Below are 22887 nucleotides of genomic sequence, written 5' to 3'. Positions count from 1 at the left end.
AGAGAGAGAGAGAGAGAGAGAGAGAGAGAGAGAGAGAGAGAGAGAGAAGCAGGTGATTTCAAACATGAAGTATGAGAAAAGTGAAATAAATCTCTCCCCTGGAATTTTTGTACCTTTTTTTAAGTTCTCACGCATTTTCACACAAGAGAAACAAGGTCATCCAAAAGAAACCAATCCCACTGGAAAATCAAAGTGGATGAAAAGTGCACATTGACCAGATTATGACATGCAGTTGGAAAGGCATCCCAAACAATGAGATGGACCCAGAATTGGATTGGAAGAGGAAAGAAGGATGGATCCCACTGAGGAAACTGAAGAATACAATCTATGGGCACAATCTTGCACAGCCATAACAGCCTGTGATTTTCACTGAAATATCCTTCTAGTGAGGCTATATGGTTGTGAATCAAGAAATACAATGATTGTTGTTCAGTCATGTCCTACTCTTCATGACTTCATTTGAGGTTTTCTTGGCAGAGATTGGTTTGCCATTTCCTTCTCCAGTTCATTTTCCAGATGAGGAAACAGGCAAACAGGGTTAAGTGATTTGCCCAGGGTCACATAGCTAGTAAGTACCTGAGGCCACATCTGAGTTCAGGTCTTTCTGACTCTAGGCCTGGTTGTCTATCCAAAGTGCCACTTAGCTGCCCACGAAACACAACAGAAGAATTAAAATTGCAGGTGACCTGAAGGTCAATGAGAAGACACATACTAGTATAGTATGACACGGAAGATATGTACTAGTATATGACTAACAATCATTTGCAATAAAAAAAAAAAGACTGGAAAAAAAATGAGCCACTCACATAGCAAGCAAGGGAGATAACAGAAAATCTGAATTCTTCATTAGAATCTATGAGATAGAACTAGAGGTACCAATGACAAACTTAAAATAAGCCATGGAGAAGGATGGCACAAGGTGAGAAGGCAGAGATGACTTTTAATCTGCACAAATGAGATACTGGAACCATTGAAGTAAGTCCTTTTACACTCTATTGCACTTATCTGTGTATATACTTTTCCTCCCTCCCTGAGGGCAGGTATCCCACTTAGTACCTCCAGCATTTAATTCATATTTATATAGTCTTTCAAAACTTGTAAACCACTTTCCTAACAACAAATTTGTGAAGGAGGGAGGTCATTTTACACATGAGGAAACCAAGGCTCAGAGATTCTCAATTAAACTAGAAATCATTCAAAGATTCTGAATTAAATGAAACCAGAAAGGAAAGTAGTTTTCTCTGGAAACTGTCCTATTAGCATAAATGCCTTCCTCCTCTCACTCCTGCCCCTCCCACGATCACAAATTGCACAGCCTGCCCACTCCATTCAATCAAGTCTTAACTCTTAATTGAACACTTATCTAGCACAGTCCTGTGCTAGGTACCACAGGAGATATCAATGGAGCATAAAATACAGCCCCTGCCTGCAAAGCGCTTATACTATACTCTAAGCAGAGGAGATACATGAAATAACTCAAATAATTAGAGGCATGAAATGTTAACTTGTGAAGTATATGATTTCAACAGGATCAAAGAGCTGGAAGGATCCTTAGGGACTATACAGTTATCCCTTCCACATCATGACTTTCCCCATCGCAGTTTCCATATATGGTAGGTTGGCATAAGAAATTCAATGGAAATTTTTTGGGAGTTTTATGGAAGTCTCATATAACACCTGAAGGCCAGCAAATGACACAGAAAAAGTTTAGAAACTCAGAAACACATGAAATACATGTACAATATTGTATAATATCAACATATTTTATCTTTTAATACCATAATAATTCCAACCTTTTATGGTATGAAGGGAGGTCCAAAACATTTTGCAGATTTTCCAGATCATGGGGGTGCCACATTCCTACCCTCTACGATGTGGAAGGGATAACTGTATAGTTCAACCCCCTCTCCTTAAGGGTCAGGAAACTGAAGCCCAAAGAGGTTAAATGATTTGCCCCAAGGTCACAATGGCATTAAGTAACAGAGGTAGAATTTGAACCCTGGTTCTTTGGACCTGGAGTTAGGAAATCCAAGTTCAAATCCAGCCTCAGACATTTACTAGCTTTATGACCCTGGGCAAGTCACTTAACCCTGTTTGCCTCAGTTTCCTTATCTATAAAATGAGCTGGAGAAGGAAATGGCAAACCACTCCAGGATCTTTGCCAAAAAAGACTCCAAATGGGGTCACGAAGAGTCAGAAATGACTGAAATGACCAAACAACCTCTTGCTCCAAATACAATGTGTTTTTCTCCATACGTTATTGCCTTTCCAGAATTACAAAGGAGTGACCTAAAATAGGGAGCCTTTTAAGACTCAGTTTAAATCTTACTTTTTGCAGGAAGCCTTTCTTGGATACCCCACCCCCCACACCATCCGCTAATGTCTTACCTCCGAGATTACCTGGCATTTCTTCTTTATATATCTTGTGTGTCCACTTATTTACACTATGCCTCCCCCAAGAGAATATAAGCTTTTAAGGCCTGCTCTGCAAGGGCCCCAAGCTGCCTTTCCAGCCTTATTTCTCACTTTTCTTACACATCAGTCACACTGAGAGACCAGCTGTTCCCTGAACTCAGCATTCTATCTTCATCCTCTGTGTATTTACATAAGTCATTCCCCATGGCTGGAAAGTGCTCCTTCATCACTTCTACCTTTCCATGTCCTTTAAGGCCTAGCCTTCCTCCTTGAGCCTGCCCCATCCCTCCCAGTCATCACTGTTCTCTCTCTCTCCTCAAATAACCTTGAATTTCTTAAATATCTTGGTACACGTTTTATCCCCACTGGAGCCTGGGAACTGCTGGAGGGACGTTTTGTTTTCTTCTTTGTAGGCCCAGCCCTTGGCACAGTGCCCTGCACCTATTGGGTATTTCATATAAATGTTTGTTGAATTAAAACCAGTTGAGGAATATGGGTTACAGACTCTGGCAACAGGGGATCCCAATGTTTCTGCAAGGCTTTCTGGGTGCTCTTCCTAGCACTGCAGCTGAATTCCCCCATGGCTTTGGGAAGTGTGAGAGTGTGTGTATGTGCATAGTCCTTCTTCTATACAAAACTGCTTCTCTAAGGTGACTGGGTAAGACTCTGGGGCTCCTTCCTCTTCCAGTTGCTCCCAACTGGCTCTGGGCAGGGAAGGTTAGGAGCTAACACTTTCCCATCCCACATGGAGATCTCTGGCACAAAGATAATAGTTAAACATTTGCTGATTGATTGAATTCAGGCTTCAGTTGTAAAAAAGATGGTTATGTCTGTGTTCATTTCCATCAGATGATTCCTAGGAATCCCTCTGAAATAATGAGATGTAGCACATTACATAAAGGGAGAAAAAGTGAGAGAGAAAGAAAAAAGACAGGGTTTGTGTGTGATCATACCTGGGGACAGAGAGGGGCAATGGTCAGCACAGCGTTACTTTAAATAGGGACTCAAGGTCTTTCTGCAGATCACTGATTCTAATCCAGTTGTATGTCTTGTCTCCCCAAATAAACTTGAAGGCACAGGGGCAGATGTTTCATTTTTGTTGCTGTTATCTCAGGTTCCTAACACACGGTAAGCATTTAATAAATGCTCAGTGATTGACTTGGTACTCACATCATTTGGACCACATCTCCAATCACTATTAACCAAAAGAGACACAGGATTGCTGTCTGCCTTGGGGAGTCAAGTATAATAATCCTAATATAGAAAACAGGGTTCACAAAGGGCTGAAGGCTAAACATGGCAGAATCAGATGCATGTGTGTGCAACTGTATGTACACACACACATACAGACTGAGTATTACTACTTCAACTTGAATATCCTAGATTGAAAAAAAAAAAGTCCATCTAGTACCTTATAACCCCAAGACAGGAAAGGAAGAGAGAAAAATAAAGTGGAGAGAGGTGGGAGGAGAGAGAATAGGAGATACAAGGAAGGAAGGGAAAGAAGAGAGACAAGAGGGGGGATAAGAAGAGAGAGGGGCCAAGAAAGGTGAGGGAGATGGAGGGGGGAGAATGAACCCAAAGGTAAAGATCAGAACAATCCAATTTCTGTAACACATGATGGTTTTGCAGCCCCCAGTGCTGGGGCCCTCTTTGATGATTTTAAAATAAAATACAACACTTTTAGATTCTGACAGTAACTAAAGAAAGAGCTGGAGACAGTCAGGGAGAGGCTGATTAGAAGGCTCTCAGGGGCCCTGTAGGAACTGCAGAGACAGGCTGCAGAATATTAATTGCCATTAATAACAGTAAGTAATCAATCTTCTGAGCAATGAGACCTGCAGTCTCGCTATGTGAGAAGTACTGCAGGATGGCTGAGCTGAACGTCTCTCTTCCATTCTCACCTCAAAGCTGGGGATGGGGAGCAGCCCTTCAATTGAACCTGGGTTTTTACCTTTATTCCACCCCCTGGGAATTGTTCCTGTTCAGTTATTTTCAGTCATGTCCGATTCTTTGTGACCCAATCTGGGGTTTTCTTGACAAAGATCACTGAATGGTCTGCCATTTTCTTCTCCAGATCTTTTTACAGATGAAGAAACTGAGGCAAACAGGGTAAAGTGACTTACCCAGGGTCACATAGCTAGTAAGTATCTGAGACCAGATTTAAACTCAGGAAGATGAATCCTCCTGACTCCAGGACTGGTACTCTATCTACTACGCCACCTAACTGCCCCCCAAATGGAATTTTTCATTGTTGTTCAGTTGTGTCCAACTCTTTGTGATGCCATTTGGGGTTTTCTTGGCAGAGCTACTGACTGGTCTGCCATTTTCTTCTCCAGATCTTTTTATAGATGAGGAAACGAAAGCAGAGTTAAGTGATTTGTCCAGGGTCACACAACTAGTAACTGTCTGAGGTCAGATTTGAACTCAGGTCTTCCCAATTCCAGGCCTAGTGCTCTATCCACTGAACCTACCTTTCCTGAAGCCTAAGTAACCAAAGTCTAAATAAAGGGCTAAGTTTTGTCGATCCTAAGAAAGGTATAGGCTCACAGGTCTAGGACTAGAAGGGACCTCAGAGGCTGTCCAGTCCAACCCGCTAATTTTACAGATGAGGAAACTAAAGCCCATGGAGGTTAAATGACTGGCCTAAGATCACAGAGAAAGGAAGCATCAAAGGTGAGATCTGGACCCAGATCCTCTGACTCTAGTCAGTGATCTTTCTGCTATATGAAGCAATCTCCATAGGGTGACTGGGTGAGACGCTGGGACTCACTCTTCTTCTGGTGGCTCCTGATTGGCTCTGAGTGGGGAGCATTAAGAGCTACTACTTTCCCGCCCCACCTGGAGACCTGAGCTAGGACTGAGAGCCCTGCTGAGATACTTACAGTATGTAGGTGATGACCCCTATGCTCCTGCAAGACAAAAAGCAATGTGAATCAGTGGCTTCCTAAGCTGGAATCCCAGACCTTGTAAGGGACTCTTTCATAGGGTCCTCAGAGGACCACAGGACATCCCCCCCATGGTCCCCAGGTCTCTGCATCTCCCAGTCATCTTTAAGGAAGTTATTCACCTTTGGGGGATGGTGGATCAATTAGTCTGTGCTGGATGCAGGTGTGTGGGCTCTGCACCCTATTCTAGGTCATTTATCTAAGGTCCAAAGAGACAAATTGGATGTTTCCTTCCCCACTTAACTTTTACCAAAGAGGCAACATCATCACATTCTAAATAGGACTTGTTGTTCATGCTCACTAATCTGAGCTGCTCATGGTATATACAGAGGTGACATGGGAGGGGAAGTGCCCCAAGACATAGGTGCTTAGAGAACTTGATTGCTGACATAGATAATGACCCCCCAAAAAAGGTCAAGGGGATCATACATCTTGGGAGGACACTCGTGAGCTAAGAAGGCTGGGTACAAAGGAAGACTGAGCAAACCCTGGCCTGGAAGAGATCTCATTGGAAAACTTACCACATATCAGCCTCCAGTCCAAGGGGTTCGTAATTCACAATTTCTGGAGCTGAAAGAAGCCAGTGTTAAAGAATCAATAAAGTATGATATGACATTGAGGTGCATATCAGAGACTAAATGGTCTTCTCCCCACTCCTTAGGAGCAAAATCAGGCTAGTTGCCAAAGACCTTCACATTTTAGAATATAAAATCATAGATTTAAATAATAGTCACATTAATACAGTGCTTTAATGTTTTCAAAGCACTTTAACATATGTGATCTCATTCGATGCTCACAAAAATCCTGTGAAATAGGTGCTACTGTTTACCCCCATTTTACAGATGAGGAAACTGAGACTGGGAGAGGTCTCAATGACTTGCCCAGAGACATAGCTCAGTGTATGAGACCCAATTTGAACTCAGGTCTTCCTGATTCCAAGTCCTTCTCAAAGTCACCTAGTCTAACCTTCTCATTTTACCAGTGAAGAAACTAGAGTCGATATATAGAAGTTGAGTGACTTGCCCAGAATCGCAAAAGTAGTAACTAAGGAGCCATAATTTGAATTCTGGTCCTCTGTCTCCAAATCCTGCCTTCTTTCCACTATACTATGGTGGAGTCGTAGGGGTTGGAGGAGTTTAGTGAGGACAGGGTACTCGAAACTACTTGAAATTCCTATGCATTCTTTAAGAGCCCAACGCAAATAGTACTACCACATTATCAAAGACATTGATAAAACAGAGACTGTCCTGAGGAGGGCAACCAGGATGGTCCTTGCCATGTGAGGACTGGGTGAAGAAACAGGATGGTTAGCCTGAGAAGGAGAAGATTTAGCACCCACTAAGTGATGGCTGCATTCAAGGATGTGAAAGACTGCCATATGCAACAGAAAAGAAACTTGTTAGGGTTGGCCTTGAAAGCAGGCCAAGGAGAAATGGGTAGCTGTTGAAAGAAGCAAATTTTAAAACACATTCCCCTCCCCACCATCAATTTCCTAACAAAGCTATTCCATAACAGAATAGGCTGCCTTAGGTGGTGGGTGAGGTGGTGGGCTCCCCCTCCCTGGAGGTTTTAGACAGAGGATGGATAATCACTGGTCAGGTATCAATGAATCAAAAAGCATTTATTGAGGACACACTATTTGGGTATAGGCTAGATTAGATGGTATCTAAAATCTCTTCCAATTCTTCAATTCTGTGATTGCTACTCAGTGGGTCTTCATCACTAACTATCCTCTGGGGCCCTCCTCTAGGAGGTAGACTACTCTAGCTTGGATCATGAAATCTTTATGTACCACTTTGTATGGTTCTTTATTGTCATGTGTATCTTGGCTTTCCAATTAGCTGATAAACTCCTAGAGACAAGAGGCTACCATCACTAAACGGGCCACAGTGTGATTTTTTTTTTCCCATAGCAACTTTCAAAACTCTTCTACTACATTATGGAGAAGGTGAGATCACCTCCAGGAAGAAAGTCATAGTAATGAAACTGAGAGGTGGTATAGGTTTGAATCTTAGCTTTGTGACCCTGGGCATGTTACTTAAACTCCCTAACACTCAGTTTCCTCATCTGCAAAATAGGGACCTGCTTCACAGAATTATCGTGAGGATCAAAGGAAATAAAATGTCAAGGGATTTGCAAACCTTAAAATGCCATGCAAATAAGCTATTATTATCATTACTATTACTAAATTACAGATCCTTCCCAGATTGCAATAAAGGTAGGGCCCACCTCAGTGGGACCTCAGACAATAGGAATGGAAGAGACTTCATAGCTCATCTAATTCAATCCTTATTCTAATCATGGCCTACAACATGCCTGACAAGTGCTGATCAGCCTCTGCTTAAATACCTATGGTGACAGACGGCATGAACTCCCTAGCACATTCTATTTCATTTCTGGTCAGTTCTAGTTGTTAGGAAATGTTTCCTTCTACTAATCTGACATATGTATTCTCTATAGATCCTGGCACAAGGCAGAGCTGTTACTCAATAAATATTGGTTAGCCTATCAGAGGGTGAAGCCTGTGACGGAGGAGAACAGGAAGGGAAAGGAAAGGAGACAGGGGAGAGATGGGGAAAGACAAGGTTACTCTGTCAGAAGAAGACCTTTCTTTTTGCAGAGAATCCTGGGGTGTGACATCCCTTCCATTCACACCTTGGATCAAAGGGGTCTTCCTTCCCACTGTAACCAGGGTCAAGAGTTAAGAATAAATTCCCACATGAAAGCTGCCTTGCATCCAATACTTTTCTTCTTTTAGCTGCCTCAATCTGGGCATGGGCTAGAATGTGGAATTGACTAGATTTAAGTCTTGAACTAACTAGCTGTGCAACTTTGGGCAATTATATAAGTCTCTCTGGGTCTCATCTCTAAAATGAGGGTGTCAGGCTGGACTAGATCAGGGGTTCTTAACTTGGGGGTCCATGAACTTGGATGGGGGGAATGGTGTTTTTATTTTAATATAATGGGTTTCCTTTGTATTCCTATAAATTTTATTTTATGTATTTAAGAACAGTATTCTAAGAAATAGATGGCAGCTAGGTGGTGCAGTAGATGAATGCTGGGCCTGGAGTAAGGAAGACCTGAGTTCAAATGTGGTCACAGAAATGAGCTATGTGACCCTGGACAAGTCACTTGATCTTGTTGGCCTCAGTTTCCTCACCTGTAAAATGAACTGGAGAAGGAAATGGCAAACCACTCCAGTATCTTTGCTAAGAAAACCCCAAATGGGATCACAAAGGGTTGGATGTGACTAAACAACAATAACAACAAGAATTCTAAGAAGAGGTCCATAGGTTTCACTGGACTGACTATCCAAGGGGACCACGACACAAGAGAAGTTAAAAATTCCTGGCCTATATGATGTCAGCTTGGAATGTACTCCTTCTACCTTTGGCTGTTAAACTCTTTTTCTTATTAATTTTTAAAAAACTTTTTGGAGGGCAGGGTAGTTGGGGTTAAGTGACTTGCCCAAGGTCACATGGCTAGTAAGTGTTAAGTGTCTGAGGCCACATTTGAACTCAGGTTCTCCTGACTCCAGGGCTGGTGCTCTATTCACTGTGCCATCTAGCCGCCCCTGTTTTTCTTATTTACAGGCATAGCTCAGATGCCACCTTTTCTGTGAAGGAAAAGCATTAGTTCATTTGAAAATGATCTCTCCCATTTTGTATTCATTTTTAAAAATTTGCATAGATATATTTTGTTTTGCATCACCTTTATTTCCACATATACCTCTACCTAATGAGCATCTCTTGGTAACAAAAAAATAAAAAAAGAAGGAAAAAAGCATTTCTGCAAAACCAGTCAGCATATCAACTATGTCTATCAGTTTATGCAATATTCTACCCTACAGTTTCCCCACCTCTACAAAGAACAGAGGAGGATGCATTTTCTTAACTCTTCCTAGGACCAAAATTTCTCAGTCATTATAATTTCATAGAATTTAATTTTGTGTTTTTATTCTTTCCATTTAAATATCATTTTATAGCATTTTGTCTGGATCTTTACTTTTATCATATTCTACCTTATATTGTCCTTACTTGTGTATATGTCTTATCCCCTACATTAGATTATGGATACCTTGAGGAATTCAGGGAAATATCGAAAGACTTGTCTGAACTGATGCAGAACAAAGAAAGCAAATCAAAACAGTTTACACAAAGGCTAAAATAATATAAGTGAAAGCAACACTAACATATCAGAAATCAGATTATATTTCGTGTAATATGGGCTCTAGAGGCCTGATGGTGAAACATGTCTTTGTTCTCTCTATAAGAGAGGTGCAGACTATGGGTGCAGAATACTATACATGTTCTCATATGTAGTAGGTGGGTTGGTTGGTTTTATTTAACTGCTTGTTTTTTTGATATAAGGGATGTTTCTGAGAATGAGAGAAAGAGAACAGAGAGGGAAGGAAGGAGAGGTAGAGAGAGAGAAAGCAAAGTGACATTGATATAGAAAAAAAACAACTCAGTTTGAAAAACTACAAAAGAAAGTTCCTTGAGGACAGGAAATGTGTTATTTTGCATCTCTGTATTCCCAACATCAAGCACAGTGCTTTCCACATAATAGGTGCACACTAATCAATTAATTCAATAAATGTTAATATATTTAATTGAGATAGGGTAAGAGTTCTGAAAAGTCATATTATCAACAGTATACAAAATCTTCTATAGTCTAGCCTTAGTAATAACGATAGCTAGCATTTATATAGCAATTTAAGGTTTTCAAAGTGCTTTACAAATACCTCATTTGATCATCACAACAATTTGGGAAGATAGGAGTTAAGAAACTGAGGTTGAGAAAGGTCAAGTGACTTGGTCAGGGTCACACAGCTAGTAAGCATCTGAGGCCACATTTATTTATTATTATCATCTAACATTTATATTGTGCTTACTACATGCCAGGCACTTGGCTCAATACTTTACAATTATTATCTCATTGGATACTCACAATAACCCTAGGAGACCTGGATGCTATTATTATCCCCATTTTGCAGATAAGAAAACTGAGGTAAACAGAAGTCAAAGGATTTGCTCAGGGCCACACAGCTAGCATCCAGGCAGGATTCTAACTCGGGTCTTCCTGACTCCAGGTCCAGTTCCATCCACAAAGCCACTTAGGTTATCTCCTCTTATCTCCCACTATTTCTGCCTGCGAATCCTCAGCTCTAGACAGCAGGACTAGTCTAACTGCTGTACCCCTTGAATTCCTACTTCCACACTTTTGTACATAGTTTTCCCTCTCTGGATTGCCTTCCATATTCTTCTCCATTTCTCCTTCCTATGGTAAGTGGAAGGTATTCCATCTTCTTTTCAACTCTTAATAGTCTTACCGTCTAGACCAGGGGTGGAGAGCTGTGGCCTTAAGGCCACATGTGGCCACACTCAAAGATTTAGAAGGCCTTAAGGCTGCACGTTCCCCAACCCCGGTCTATACTAAGCACTTGGCCACAGCACACATACTGCCTTGGATTGTCAGCTGTAGCTAGCTATCTTTGCATGTGTATACAGGTCTAGCCAGAACACCTACCTTGGCCATTTTTTCACAATCAATCATTTTCTCTCTCACTAAGAGTCTCTTCTTGGGACTCTATTTAATCCTTTTATTGTTATTTAATTACTCACATAATTATTTGCTTTCCAACTAGATTATAAACTCCTCAAGGGCAGGGACTGGCTCCCAAACAATTCAACCAATGCAACAAACATTTGTCAAGCAGCTCTCTTTCAGTGAGTAGAAAGATCAGGATGAATTCCAGAGGAGACAGAAAAAAGACCTCCTTTCTGTTCTGGGATCCAGACAATCCTGGTTTTCTGTGTTCCTCCCAAGTGACTCACCATTTCCCTTTGCATGAGTTGGCTCCCACACTTTGCTTCCAATGTTTCCCTCCTTATGTCTGCCTCAAAGAATCCATCTCTTCCTTCAATGGGCAGTTCACGAGTCATCTTCTACATGAAGCCTTCCTTAGCACCCTTAGCTGCTAGTACCGTACCTCTCAAACTAAACTACCCTGAATTGAACTACTTTGCATTTATCCTGTACCGATTTATATAAATACTCATTGTCTTCCCCTATTATCATGTAAGCCTCTTATAAGTAGGAGGTAGCTAGGTGGCTGAGCAGATAGAGCAATGGACCCTGGAGTCAGGAAGACCTGAGTTCAAATCCAACCTCAGACAATTACTAGCTATGAGACCCTGGGTAAGTCACTTAACCTCTGTTTGCCTTAATTCTACTGGAGAAAGCAAAGGGCAAACCATTCCAGTATCTTTGCTGAGAAAATTCCATGGACAATATTGCTATGAAAGGGTCCATAGACCCGACTGAACAACATCTTCTAAGTAGGGGCTATTTCATTCAGAGTGCTCAAGCTAAATTATCTGTTGGCTAATGCCTCACTGTTACATCCAGAAGATAGCCAACATGTGGGGCACCTGAGCAGTCTCTGAGCCCTGTCCCCCAAGTGCTGACCCTCTTGTCAATCAAGCAACAAGTATTTGTTACGCACCTGTGGGATACAAAGACAAATCCTCTCCCTTTGGGACTCCTTTGGACAGCTCCCAGAACCTAGCACTATGCTTTGCTCATAGCAGGGCTACAAATTAGCTCTTTGTACTGACCAGGGGGAGAAATCAATCTTGCCACCCATCTTAGTGGATTGTCTGGAACATCCTGTCCTCTCTCACTGTAGGACTGTGGTCGGTCCTCCCTCCTTCTTCCCTTTCCTCCTTCCTTTTTGCCAGGTCAGGGCTCTGGAGGCAGCTCCTGCCTGGATCTTGAGGGCTAAATCTAACACCTCAAAAAGAATCAACTTGTGTTTTTTCTCTCATACAGTCTAGGCTTCCCTTTTTCATTTCTCTATCTTAACAGCACTGATCTGGGAGTTCAGAAGGCTAGATTTGAGTGACTTATTAGTCATGTGAACATGGACAAATCACTATCATCCCCCAAGACTCCCCGTCTTTAAAAATAGGAATAATGATACGTGTGCTGCCTGCCCACATGGCCATTGTGAGTCTCACATGAGAAAAATCTATTCAAAAGCACATTGTAACTTCAAAATTTCTGCCCTGTATCTGGAGCGGAGGGAGATCCCGGAGGTGGCTTTGGATGCAGATGGCTTGTTCTCCAGGGGAGAGGGATAAGGCGTGTACCAGAGAAAAGAGGGCTATGGAGCCCTCCCACCAGCTCAATTCTCCCTCTGCCTGAAGAAAGGAAAGGGAATAAAGAAATGGGAGGTAAGTAGGTGAGTGGGTGGATCTGGCATCTGGTAGATGGTTGGGTTTTTTTTTCTTTTAGATGATCAAAAGCTATTCCAGAAGGCTGAGTTTACTGGAATTCAGGAGGGTGAGGCTACTTTAAGTCTGGAAAATAAGCCCCACTGAGAATAAGGGTTGGGGGGAAGGAGGGAAAGAAGGAAACTTCTTTTCAGAGAAGCTAAGGAGAGTTAGCTAGAGACCTACAATTCAGTGGTTGTGGAAGCATCATGGGAAAGGAAGGAAATCTCACCCTACTTCTGTACTCTTCCCTTCCAAATCTTGTTCCCTAAAGCAGCAAAATTTAGTTCTCCAAGCAGAAGCCCAGAAAGGCCTTTATTTTTTCCCCACACTCACCCCAACTTCAGGCACATGTGTCCTGAGGGGACACTACTTATTAGCATTGAATCCAGGAGGCATACAATGAAGGAGGGAAAGGATGCTTTTGAGAGGTCACAGCCTTAGCTCAAGAGGAAAGCTTTTTTTTTCATTCCTGATTCTTATCCTCTGTCAAGCCACAGAAACTAACTTACCTACAAATTCTGGGGTCCCAAAAATGTTCTTAAACTCCACTCCATCTTCAATTTCATGAGCCAGGCCAAAGTCGATCAACTTGATGTGTGGAATGGGAATATTCTTATCCAGCAGCATAATGTTCTCTGGCTACAGAACAAAAGGGGGAAAAAAGATGGTAATTAAGATTCTGGTTTGTGTTTTTAGTTAAGGATTTGGGGCAGGGTTTTGTGTTCTTTTTTAAGCTACTGAAACAGAAAAAAATCCTAGCTTGTTTTTGTATCCTTAATCATCTTCTGTGAACTCAAAACAGGCCTAAGAGAGTATAAATATCCCAAGCCTTGGGCTTTACCCAACTACTGTAGATAACAAGAGAATGGGCAGACTGGGGGGGGGAGAGGGGGAGGGTCTCTAGTCCCCACTACGCCTCTAAGTGGTTATCAGGCCAATTCTCTTTTTGGAAAGGGAGCTGTAGAGTATAATGGAATCAAAACTAGATATGGAGTTCAAATGATTCAATTAGAGTGCTTGCTATGTTTAAAGCCAGGGGGTAGCTAGGTGTTATAATGGACAGAGAATAACAGACCTGGAGTCAGGAAGCTCTGAGTTCAAATCTGACCTCAGACACCCGTTTGTCTCAGATACTCATTTGTAAAATGGAGACAAACTAGAGAAGGAAATGGCAAACCACTCCAGTGTCTTTGTCAATTAAACCCCATGGACAAAGTCCATAGGGTCATGTAGAGTCAGACAGGACTGGACAACAACAAATGTTTAAAGCCAAGAAGAAGCATGACGTAATTGAAAAAGGACCAGCCTTGGTGTGAGGAAGAACACTGTCTTGGTAGATATGGCACTGGACCTGGGTTCACATCCTTTGTTAGATATTTACTAGCTGGTTGATTCTGGGTAAGTCACCAAATCTCTGTGAGCATCAGTCTGTTCATATATGATAACAGAATTTTTACAAAGCACTTTACAAATATTATCTCATTTGATCTTCACAACAACTGTGAGAGGTAAAAGTGATATATATATATATATATATTTATATACATATAAATATATATTTGCTTTTTGGAGGAGGAAGGCAGGGCAATTAGGTTTCAGTGACTTGCCCAAGGTCACATGGCTAGTAAGTGTTAAGTGTCTGAGGCCGGATTTGAATCAGGTCCACCTGACTCCAGGGCTGGTGTTCTATGCACTGCACCACCTAGCTGCCCCCTTAGATACTATTCTTATACCCATTTTTCAGATGAGTAAACAGAGGCAGGCAGAAGTAACGTGATTTGCCCAAAGCACAGGCTTGCCACAAGTATTTGAGCTCAGGTCCACCTGCCTCCAAATGATGGGACTGAACTCAAAGACCCCTTTCCCCCAAATTTAGCTTGCATGTATATTTATATGTATGTATGGTTTGCCTCCCCTGATCAAATTTGTATTCTCTGAAGGCAAGGAGTTTGCCATTTTCATCCTTGTGTCTCCCAGAGCTTCACACGGTGTCTGGGAAATGGTAGACATAGTAAGAGTACACTGCTTGTTTCCAGCTCTGAATCTATGATTCTATGGTCCTGGGTTTAAATCCTGCATCTGGTAAATAGATAAGTCACTTAACCACTCAGCCCTGCTCTGAAGAAAGAGCACTGGGTCTAGGGGCAGAGGTCCTGAGGTTTCCTGCATGAAGCACGGACACTCTGTCTTCCTGCCACTGCTTCAGTGGTATTTCACACTTAGACATGAGAGAGTTTCCTGAAGTAAACAGGAAGGGCTCGAACACCTCATTGTCCTCCTTGACAGATGGTGAGACTGAGAGAGAGAGAGAGAGAGAGAAAAGCAAGCCAATAAGGTTACAGGGACAGGCCCTGGGCTCGAGTCCCAGCTACCGCATACTAGCCGTGGGACTGACAAGTCAGTTATTCTTTCTCACCCTCAGTTTCTTCATCTCTAAAACAGGATGAAATGACTTACACAACTCACTTCATGTGGTTATGAGGACAGTGCTTCACAAACACAAATTAAGATTATTTTTGCTCAATTTTGCAGTCTGTCAAATGGGGACTAAGAAATGTTGTGAGCATTTCCTGTTTGCTTGTTTTAAAGTCGGTCCTTTAGGGCTAAGTGGGAATCCACAGCAGCAGGGCAGGGAAGAGGAAGAGATCTCAATGAAGCAGAGCCTCCACTCATCCCCTCACTTATCTGGGTCTGGCCCTTCCTGGCTACATCTTTCTCCATCCACCAGGCTTCCTGTTGACAGCTCTCCCCGCCTCCTCCCTGTTGCTGCCCCAACGATTTGTGTTTGTTTAATTCTAGCTCCCAGCAGGACACAGGAAAGAATACACCTGATTTCCAGGGAAAATACCAGCTGTTGGGGCTATTTCCAGTCCTGTAAACAGAGGAACTGAGTTACACCAACTAGGGTCAGCCTGAATGGCCCAGCTCAGGCCCCTCGCTTGTGGGCCCTGTGTTCATAGCTGCCTTGGTGCTTCACAAAGTCTAAGGGCACAGACTCTAGTTTCTCTCTCTCCCCTGAAAGTCCCCCAGCCCCTTTTTCTTCCTTCAAGCCCTTCTCTCTCCTAAGAGATCAACCTCCCTAGATTTCCTCTGACCCCCAAGAGCTGCTAGAAACTTTCACTTATGGAAGTAAACTATATCTCAACTTCTTTTATTTAAAAAACAAATAACATGCTTCCCTTTTGAAAATTTTAAAGCTTGTTTATCTTTTCTCTATCTGGGAGCCTCTTTCCAGTTAGATTTTCAAAATACACAGAAGTATTTTCCTAAGGTAGCTGCTGATCTTTGCCTGGGCTAAATGACTGAAGACTTGGTATCTTTTTGCAGGAAGGGGTGGGGGAGAAGGAGGGAAAGGGCAGCAAAGCCAAACCCAACTACTCTAGCCTTAGCTTTGTGCAACATTCCACTTGAACCCGAGTTAGGTGCCCATCTACGGGACAAAAAGCCTCAGGTCTGTGTGCTCTGCGGAGTGGTGCCTGGCTTGGGTTCAGGGGGGGCTCTGTGTGTGTATACATTTAATATACATATATATGAGATGTATATGAAGGGTGTGTCATATACATACACATACCTATATAGAGCACACATGGCATATATATGGTGTGTGTGTGTGTATATGTGGGATTGTATATATATAGATATATGGGATATCCTAAACATACACAAATATGAGTTATGTGTGTATATATACACATAGACACAGAAAGTCCTAAAAGTTTTAGTGTACTTTAAAGTTAATAAAATTTAAAAATTCATGAAGACTCTTTGGACATGCTGTATAGACATAGCCAGGAATGTATCTCTCACCACCACAAACACAAAAACCAGTGATTTCCAGGGAAAGCAAAGTCAAACCAGGTTGTTCCCTTTAAGAGGGGGTTACTGATTCACATTGTTGTTGTTGTTTTAAGTTTTTAAAAGAAATTATTTTATTTTTCCAATGAACAAAAATCTATTTTCCCTCCTACCACCTCCCTTTCCACTCATCCCCACCTTCCCCAAAATGAAGAAGGGTTACTATTAAGGGTCTCTGTCTCTCCCTTGCTAGTGTCTGTCTCAGATCACAGTCTCGGAGTGCATGGCAGGCTGGTATAGACAGACTAGAAGTTTCAGTACCCACTCTACCTCTAACCAGTTCTGCCAACCTGGCCAAGCCATGTTAGCTTAAGTTTGTCCTCTGTAAAATTGGAATAATAATAATAATAATGGTGGCACTATCTTCCTCACAGAATTGCTGTGAGAAGAGTGATATGAATGAATAAATGAATGAATGAAAAAGCATTTAAGAGCTGACCATGTGCCAACCTCTGCCCTAAGCATTGGTGATACAAGAGGACAACACAAATGACAAGATGTAGGGTGAACAGAAAGGTCTGCAAGTCCTAAGGGTGTAGTGAAAGGGCAAATGGCAAGGTCTGAAGTCCTTAGGATGCAGTCAGCAGAGAAAATGGCATTGCCTGGAGGTCTGGCAAGTACAGCAGCAGGGCAGACAGCAAGGCCATGGCAAAGAAGATGGTGAGGTCTGGTGGTCCTCCATCTTACTGAAGGGACCCTAGCTGATGACTCCCTGCTTATCCAAGGGTTCTGAGCTTCATTAATAAAACAGAATAAAATAAAATAAAACAAGGGCCAAAGCAATCTAATATTCTATAACCTTTCATAAGTAGGGTGTCAGGTTACTGACCTAGGAAAGGGAGAAGTGGGCCTGAAGGTCTGAATGGTGCAAGAATTCTGAGTTTCCTTTTGCAGGGATAAAAATTTGAGGGAGATAGGGCAGCTAGGTGGTGCAGTGAATAGAGCACCAGCCCTGAAGTCAGGAGGACCTGAGTTCCAATCCGGCCTCAGACACTTAACACAAAAACTAGCCATGTGACCTTTGACAAGCCACTTAACCCCAACTGCCCTCCAAAAAGCAAAAAAAAAAAGATTTGAGGGGGAGAATTTGGGGGACCAGAGTTCAACCAGAAGGCAGGAAGAAGAAGGGAATATTGGCAGGAAGAGAATGTCAACTTGCAACAATTGCTCCAATGGGGCCTTCTGGGCTGGCCAAAGGCATAAACTATCAGAAGTATAACAAAGCCATCATGGCCAGGCAGATAGAACACTGGCCCTAAAGTCAGGACATCTGAGGTCTGAATCCTTCCTTGGAAACTTATTAGCTGTGTGACCCTGGGTGAGTTTGAATCCTATCTTAGACACTCATCGTACCACCGGGACACACCACAACTTAATATTATCCATGGACTGAGATCTCAGAGGTCATCCAAGAGCAGATCTCTATCACCACCAGGGACACCACAGCCAAACTCCTTAAGGAAAAAAATAAATCCTAAGTTCCCTGGAACATCAAGGGAAAAAGAGGCCCTAGAGAGGGAGAGAGAGAAAAGAGGACCTATACCCATAACAACCATCTCTCTCTTAAGACAATATGTTTTTCATGATTAAACATGCATAACCTTTATTAAATTGCTTATTGTCTCAGGGAGGGGGTGATTGAGGGAGGGAAAAAATTTGGAACTCACATTTTTTTTAAATGAATGTTTAAAATTTGTCTTTACATGTAACTAGAGAAAAAGAAAATAAAATATTATTTGAACAATAACTTCTCTTAGTGACTGTGAAGCAATCTGCTTTGACTCAACTTTCCCTGGGAATCCCTGCAGACAGTATGGACCCACCTTCCCCAGCAGGCTGAGCAAATTCCCACAAGGCTGGGTCACCAGGCAGAAATTCCAGGGGCTTAGGCCACTACTTCTTCATGCTTCCCCTCCCAGGGGACACAGAATATGTATAGCTTAACCCACGGGCTTTTGGCCTGATGCCTGACTGTCTTTTTTAGTGACCGGATACTATCCCTAAACTATCACTCGTTTCATTAAGGATTTTCCCTCAGCACACTGATTTTATTTACTTTAGCAAATTAATTCCCTAACCTGACCATGATCTCAAAAAAATGTTTCTACCCTCCCCTCCCCTTCTTATAGAGCCCTTATAAAGTGAGGGCTCACATTACAGAGGTTCTCTATGTCTTCAGTCACCAGTCCTTTGGGCCCCAAGGAGTTGTCAGGATTAGGCAGAACTACACCCTGCTTGTCATAACAATCTTGTACCCCAAGTACTGCCTGGAGAAGCCAACATGCCCATTCGCATCCTGATGAGTCTTTGGTTCAGAGGTGCCGCTCTGGCTTGCCAGCAGGAAGTAGGTTCTAAGGGGTGTGATGTTTGTCAATTTATATATATATATATATATACACACATACACACATTCATATGTAATAAGTCCTTGATTCTAATGTGTACAAATAGAGGAGATGATCTTTCTACCAAATTTCTAACAGGTGGGGGGAAACTCCTCTCTGATTGGGGGAAGAATTAGAATGGCTAATACTAGGAAACTTGATTGAGTTTCTATTAAATCACCATCATGGTGATGGATCCTGAGCCCTCCAAAGGTTTGCTCTGCAGACCCCCACTTTCATTCCTACCCTGGGCAAGTCACTTAATCCTAATTGCCTCACAAAGAAAAAAAAAAGCTGCAGTCAGGAGGAAAAATTTTAACCAAACAAGGGATAGAGGAAATTTCTAAAGATAAGATAATGTTGATCACATGAAATTGAAAAGCTTTTGCACAAACAGAATTAATACATTTGGCACAAAGAAGGAAGTGGTAAACTGGGAAAAATCTTTGCATCAAGTATCTCTGATAAGGACAACAGAAATGTATCAGACTAAAAATCATTCCCCAACCTATAAGTGGTCCAAAAATACAAACGAATGATTCTTAAAAGAATTACAAACTATGAATAATCATATGAAAAAATGCTCCTAATGACTAATAATGAGATAAATGCAAATCAAAACAACCCTGAAAATTCAGCAAATTGGCAATGATGACAAAATATAAAAATAGTCAATGTTGGAGGGGTTGTGGAAAGATAGGTACACTATTTCTGATCATGAATTAGTAAAACAATTCTAAAAAGTAAGTTGGAATTATACAAGTGGCTAAATGACCAAGAGATTCTACTGTTAGGTACATGCCCCAATTTAAAAAAAAAGGTTCTATGTACATAAAAATATTTATAATAGCACTTTTTATGATAGCCAGCAGCTGGAAGGAAAATACATGGTAATCAACTGGGAGATGGCAAAACAAATTGTGGTACATGATAAGATACAGAGGAACATGGAAAGATTTACAGGACTGAATCAAATTAAGGTTGACAGAGCCAAAAAAAACCAAAACCCACTACATGCAATGATTATATACATGTAAGTGGGGGAAAAAATAACAAAATAATTTTAAAATTAACGTTGCAAAATTATAGAGAATGAGCTCGACCTCAAAGAAGAGATGTGGGAAGACATCTTCTCATCACTCCTTTGAAGAAGTGTTGAGGGGTCCACTGGCGCGAAACATTGCATGTCAGATTTTTATCACTGTATTGATTAGTTTTGCTGAATTTTAATCTTTTTCCTATTTTCCTTTAAAATTTTTTTTTTGTTAACAGAGATGGCTTTCTTGGAAAGATCAAAGAGAGGGATACAGGTGGAAATCTAAAAGATGCAAAATCCAAAAGATAAAAATAAAAATATTTTTTAAAAAGAAGGTATGATGTTTGAGGACAAAGATTGGTTTTATCACTATGACTGACTGAAGACAACATTCTGGATCCCTCAAATTTTAAGTCAGTATGAGTAATTTGTATTTGTTTATTGTAAGTTCCTGCTGCCCTCTGGGGCCACTGGAGCCAGGTCACTGCAATGCTGCCTGCGTATTTCTAGCTATGGTCTTCTTCAGTTAGACACCCATCTTTGCTGTTGTATCTCTGTGTTTTCCCGGAAAGCCCAATGGCCACAGCTGTATCTTGGTGAGGAGCCTGAACTTCAAAACCACAGCCTCTGGCCAGCTGACTAGGAGCCTCCATCTTTGTCTGGTTGCTGCTAAGAGGGCTCTGAGGGCTCATATCGCCCAACCAGGGAAAGCAAAGATGACAATCCAAACAAACCTAGCCTATCTCTGGGCTACATATATAAGGGCTGGTCAGAAAAACATGAAAAATTCATTTTTTTCCAAAACCCTTAATACATCATATGATTTCAGTTCAGGGCCAACTATGCTAGTTAAACAGTCTCAAAAAACAGCAGTAGTTTCATTGGGGGCTGGGGAATGGGGACAACTGGTAGGGATACCTTTTTAAGATGAATAAAGTGCAACACTTCCATAAAGCCGACTCCTATCATCTCAATATGTGAACCAGAGATAAATGCTACACCGAGCCTCAAGGAGTCCCCTTGGAAGGGCACAGAAATGTGGGGTGAAGGAAGACAACAGGTATTTCGAGGAAGCAAAACAAAATGAAACAAGGGCACAAGCTAATTGATAACTTATATTCCTTCAGAAGTGGGGGTGTCATCTTGCTGACCTGGGATTGTAAATCTAGAGCTGGAAGGGACTTAGGGGTCATCTGGTCCAACTTCCATATTTGACAGATATAGAAACTGAGAACTAGGAAAGAGAAGTGACCTATCCAAAGTCACACAGATAGTAAATAGCAGAGGTGGAATCTAAGTTTAGTTTGTCCAACTTTACAACACATCTCTGGGATGGACTCCGATATGGGGTGGAGGTAAGGAAGAATGGTTTGCAAGAGGTATCACTATATTACTACTGGAAGGATCCTGCTCAAAAAATTCTCCGTCTCTATTTCAGTACTTCTGAAGGTCTATGATGTCACCAAAGTGGGTAAACCCTCCACAATTTAGTGGATGATCTTCCTGAATTGCTGTGACAAAATCCATCACATGTGGCCAACCTTCTGGTGATTAGCTTTTCTATGCTTAGCAAGGTCTCAGACAACATACCAAATCAATCCTTGGGCTAGGACAATAGACAAAAAATCAAGGTCATCTTCAAACCGTGGAAGGCATCAAGCGTATGACTTCAATGAAGGATCGTCACTGTTTTACCAATTAGAGATTAATTTGAGTTATCAAGCAGCTGGGTTTTTGTTGCTTTTGTCTATTTTTGAGACTGGGTCTCCTTTATCTCATCCAGGCTGAACTTGCAGTGGTCATCCACAGGCTTCTGATGGGCACGGAGCTCTGATGTAATTAGTTTCTGACCTAGAAGAATTCGTCCCTCATGAGGCAGCGTGGGGATTCTCCTGCTCCCAGAGGTTCACCATACTGGGGCCAGACAGTGTAGACATCAAATTAGCTTTAGCCCCACTGCAGTTCAGAACTGTGTAGTGGCAGGGACTACAGGCATGTACCAACACACAAGGTACACAGCTCAGCATTTTAAAATACAAATACTCCTTGGGAAGACTCCACTTGATGTCAGAATATAAGAGGCAAAGTGGTGAAGAGATAAAGTGTTGGACCTGGAGTCAAGAAGACCGGGTTCAAATCCTCCTCCAGTCACCATTAACTAGCTGTAGGATCCTGGGAGAGTCACTTAACTTCTCCCCTTGGTTTCTTCACTTGGGAAAAATAAAGAATACCAATAGCATCTACCTTACAGATGTCATGTGAAGACCACAGATTTATAGCTGGAAGCATTAAGAGATAGCTAAAGAAAACAAAACAACATAAAACAAAACAGGGAATCACAAGCAAGCTGATCATATGTAACCTTTCAGAAGTGGAATGTTGGGTTGCTGACTGGAGCTCACAGATTTAGAACTGGAGGGGATAACTAGACGAGATCATCTGATGCAAACCCCTCATTGCAAGCATGGGGAATTGCTGGTGAAAATGCCTACGGTCAGGTGATGGAGAGTCTTGTCTAAGGAACAGTAAGGAGGCCGGAGACACTGGATCACCGAGGACCTGGTGGGTTATGAAGTACAAAAATACTGGAAAGGGGATGCTGGTGAGGCTGAAATGCACGTTATGAAGGGGTTTGAATGCCACTTGGGATTTTATATTTGATCCTGGAAATGATAGGGAGTCACTATTAGACACACACACACAGAGAAAAATAATCTATATAACATATTATACTATTGTTATGTTATATTATTATATTTTATATATGCATATAAGTAAAGAAAATGTTCCCTGGTTCATTTCAAGGCTGATTGAAAAGACAGCTAAGCAACGCACTTAAGATGCCAAGCTTTACAAGCCTCAGGCATTTTTTTCAGTGCTAGCTAGTTCCTTTCCCAGTGCCTCCCTAGTCACAACTCAGCATATAGCCTATGGAAGGAAGATTCTTCCTACTGGTCATTTTCATTAGG

At 41.8% G+C, this 22887-nt stretch overlaps 1 protein-coding gene across 2 annotated transcripts in view; it reads right to left on the bottom strand.

Moving 5' to 3' along the window:
- Positions 1 to 22887, bottom strand: part of DAPK2 (death associated protein kinase 2) — a 189811-nt gene that overhangs the window by 29938 nt on the left and 136986 nt on the right. For both annotated transcript variants that reach the window (XM_069098341.1, XM_069098342.1), the window contains exons 5-7: positions 13153 to 13282; positions 5885 to 5933; positions 5301 to 5327 (exon numbers count right to left, since the gene is read on the bottom strand). In XM_069098341.1, the coding sequence (XP_068954442.1) occupies positions 5301 to 5327; positions 5885 to 5933; positions 13153 to 13282 (206 nt within the window). The remainder of the gene's footprint in view (positions 1 to 5300; positions 5328 to 5884; positions 5934 to 13152; positions 13283 to 22887) is intronic.

This window comes from Petaurus breviceps, unplaced genomic scaffold (assembly GCF_028583685.1).
Source record: "Petaurus breviceps papuanus isolate PSGF00001 unplaced genomic scaffold, PetGlider_PUasm1.0 37, whole genome shotgun sequence".
Taxonomy (NCBI): Eukaryota; Metazoa; Chordata; class Mammalia; order Diprotodontia; family Petauridae; genus Petaurus; species Petaurus breviceps.
Note: the sequence above shows the minus strand (reverse complement) of the source record. Positions and strands in the feature narration are given on the sequence as shown.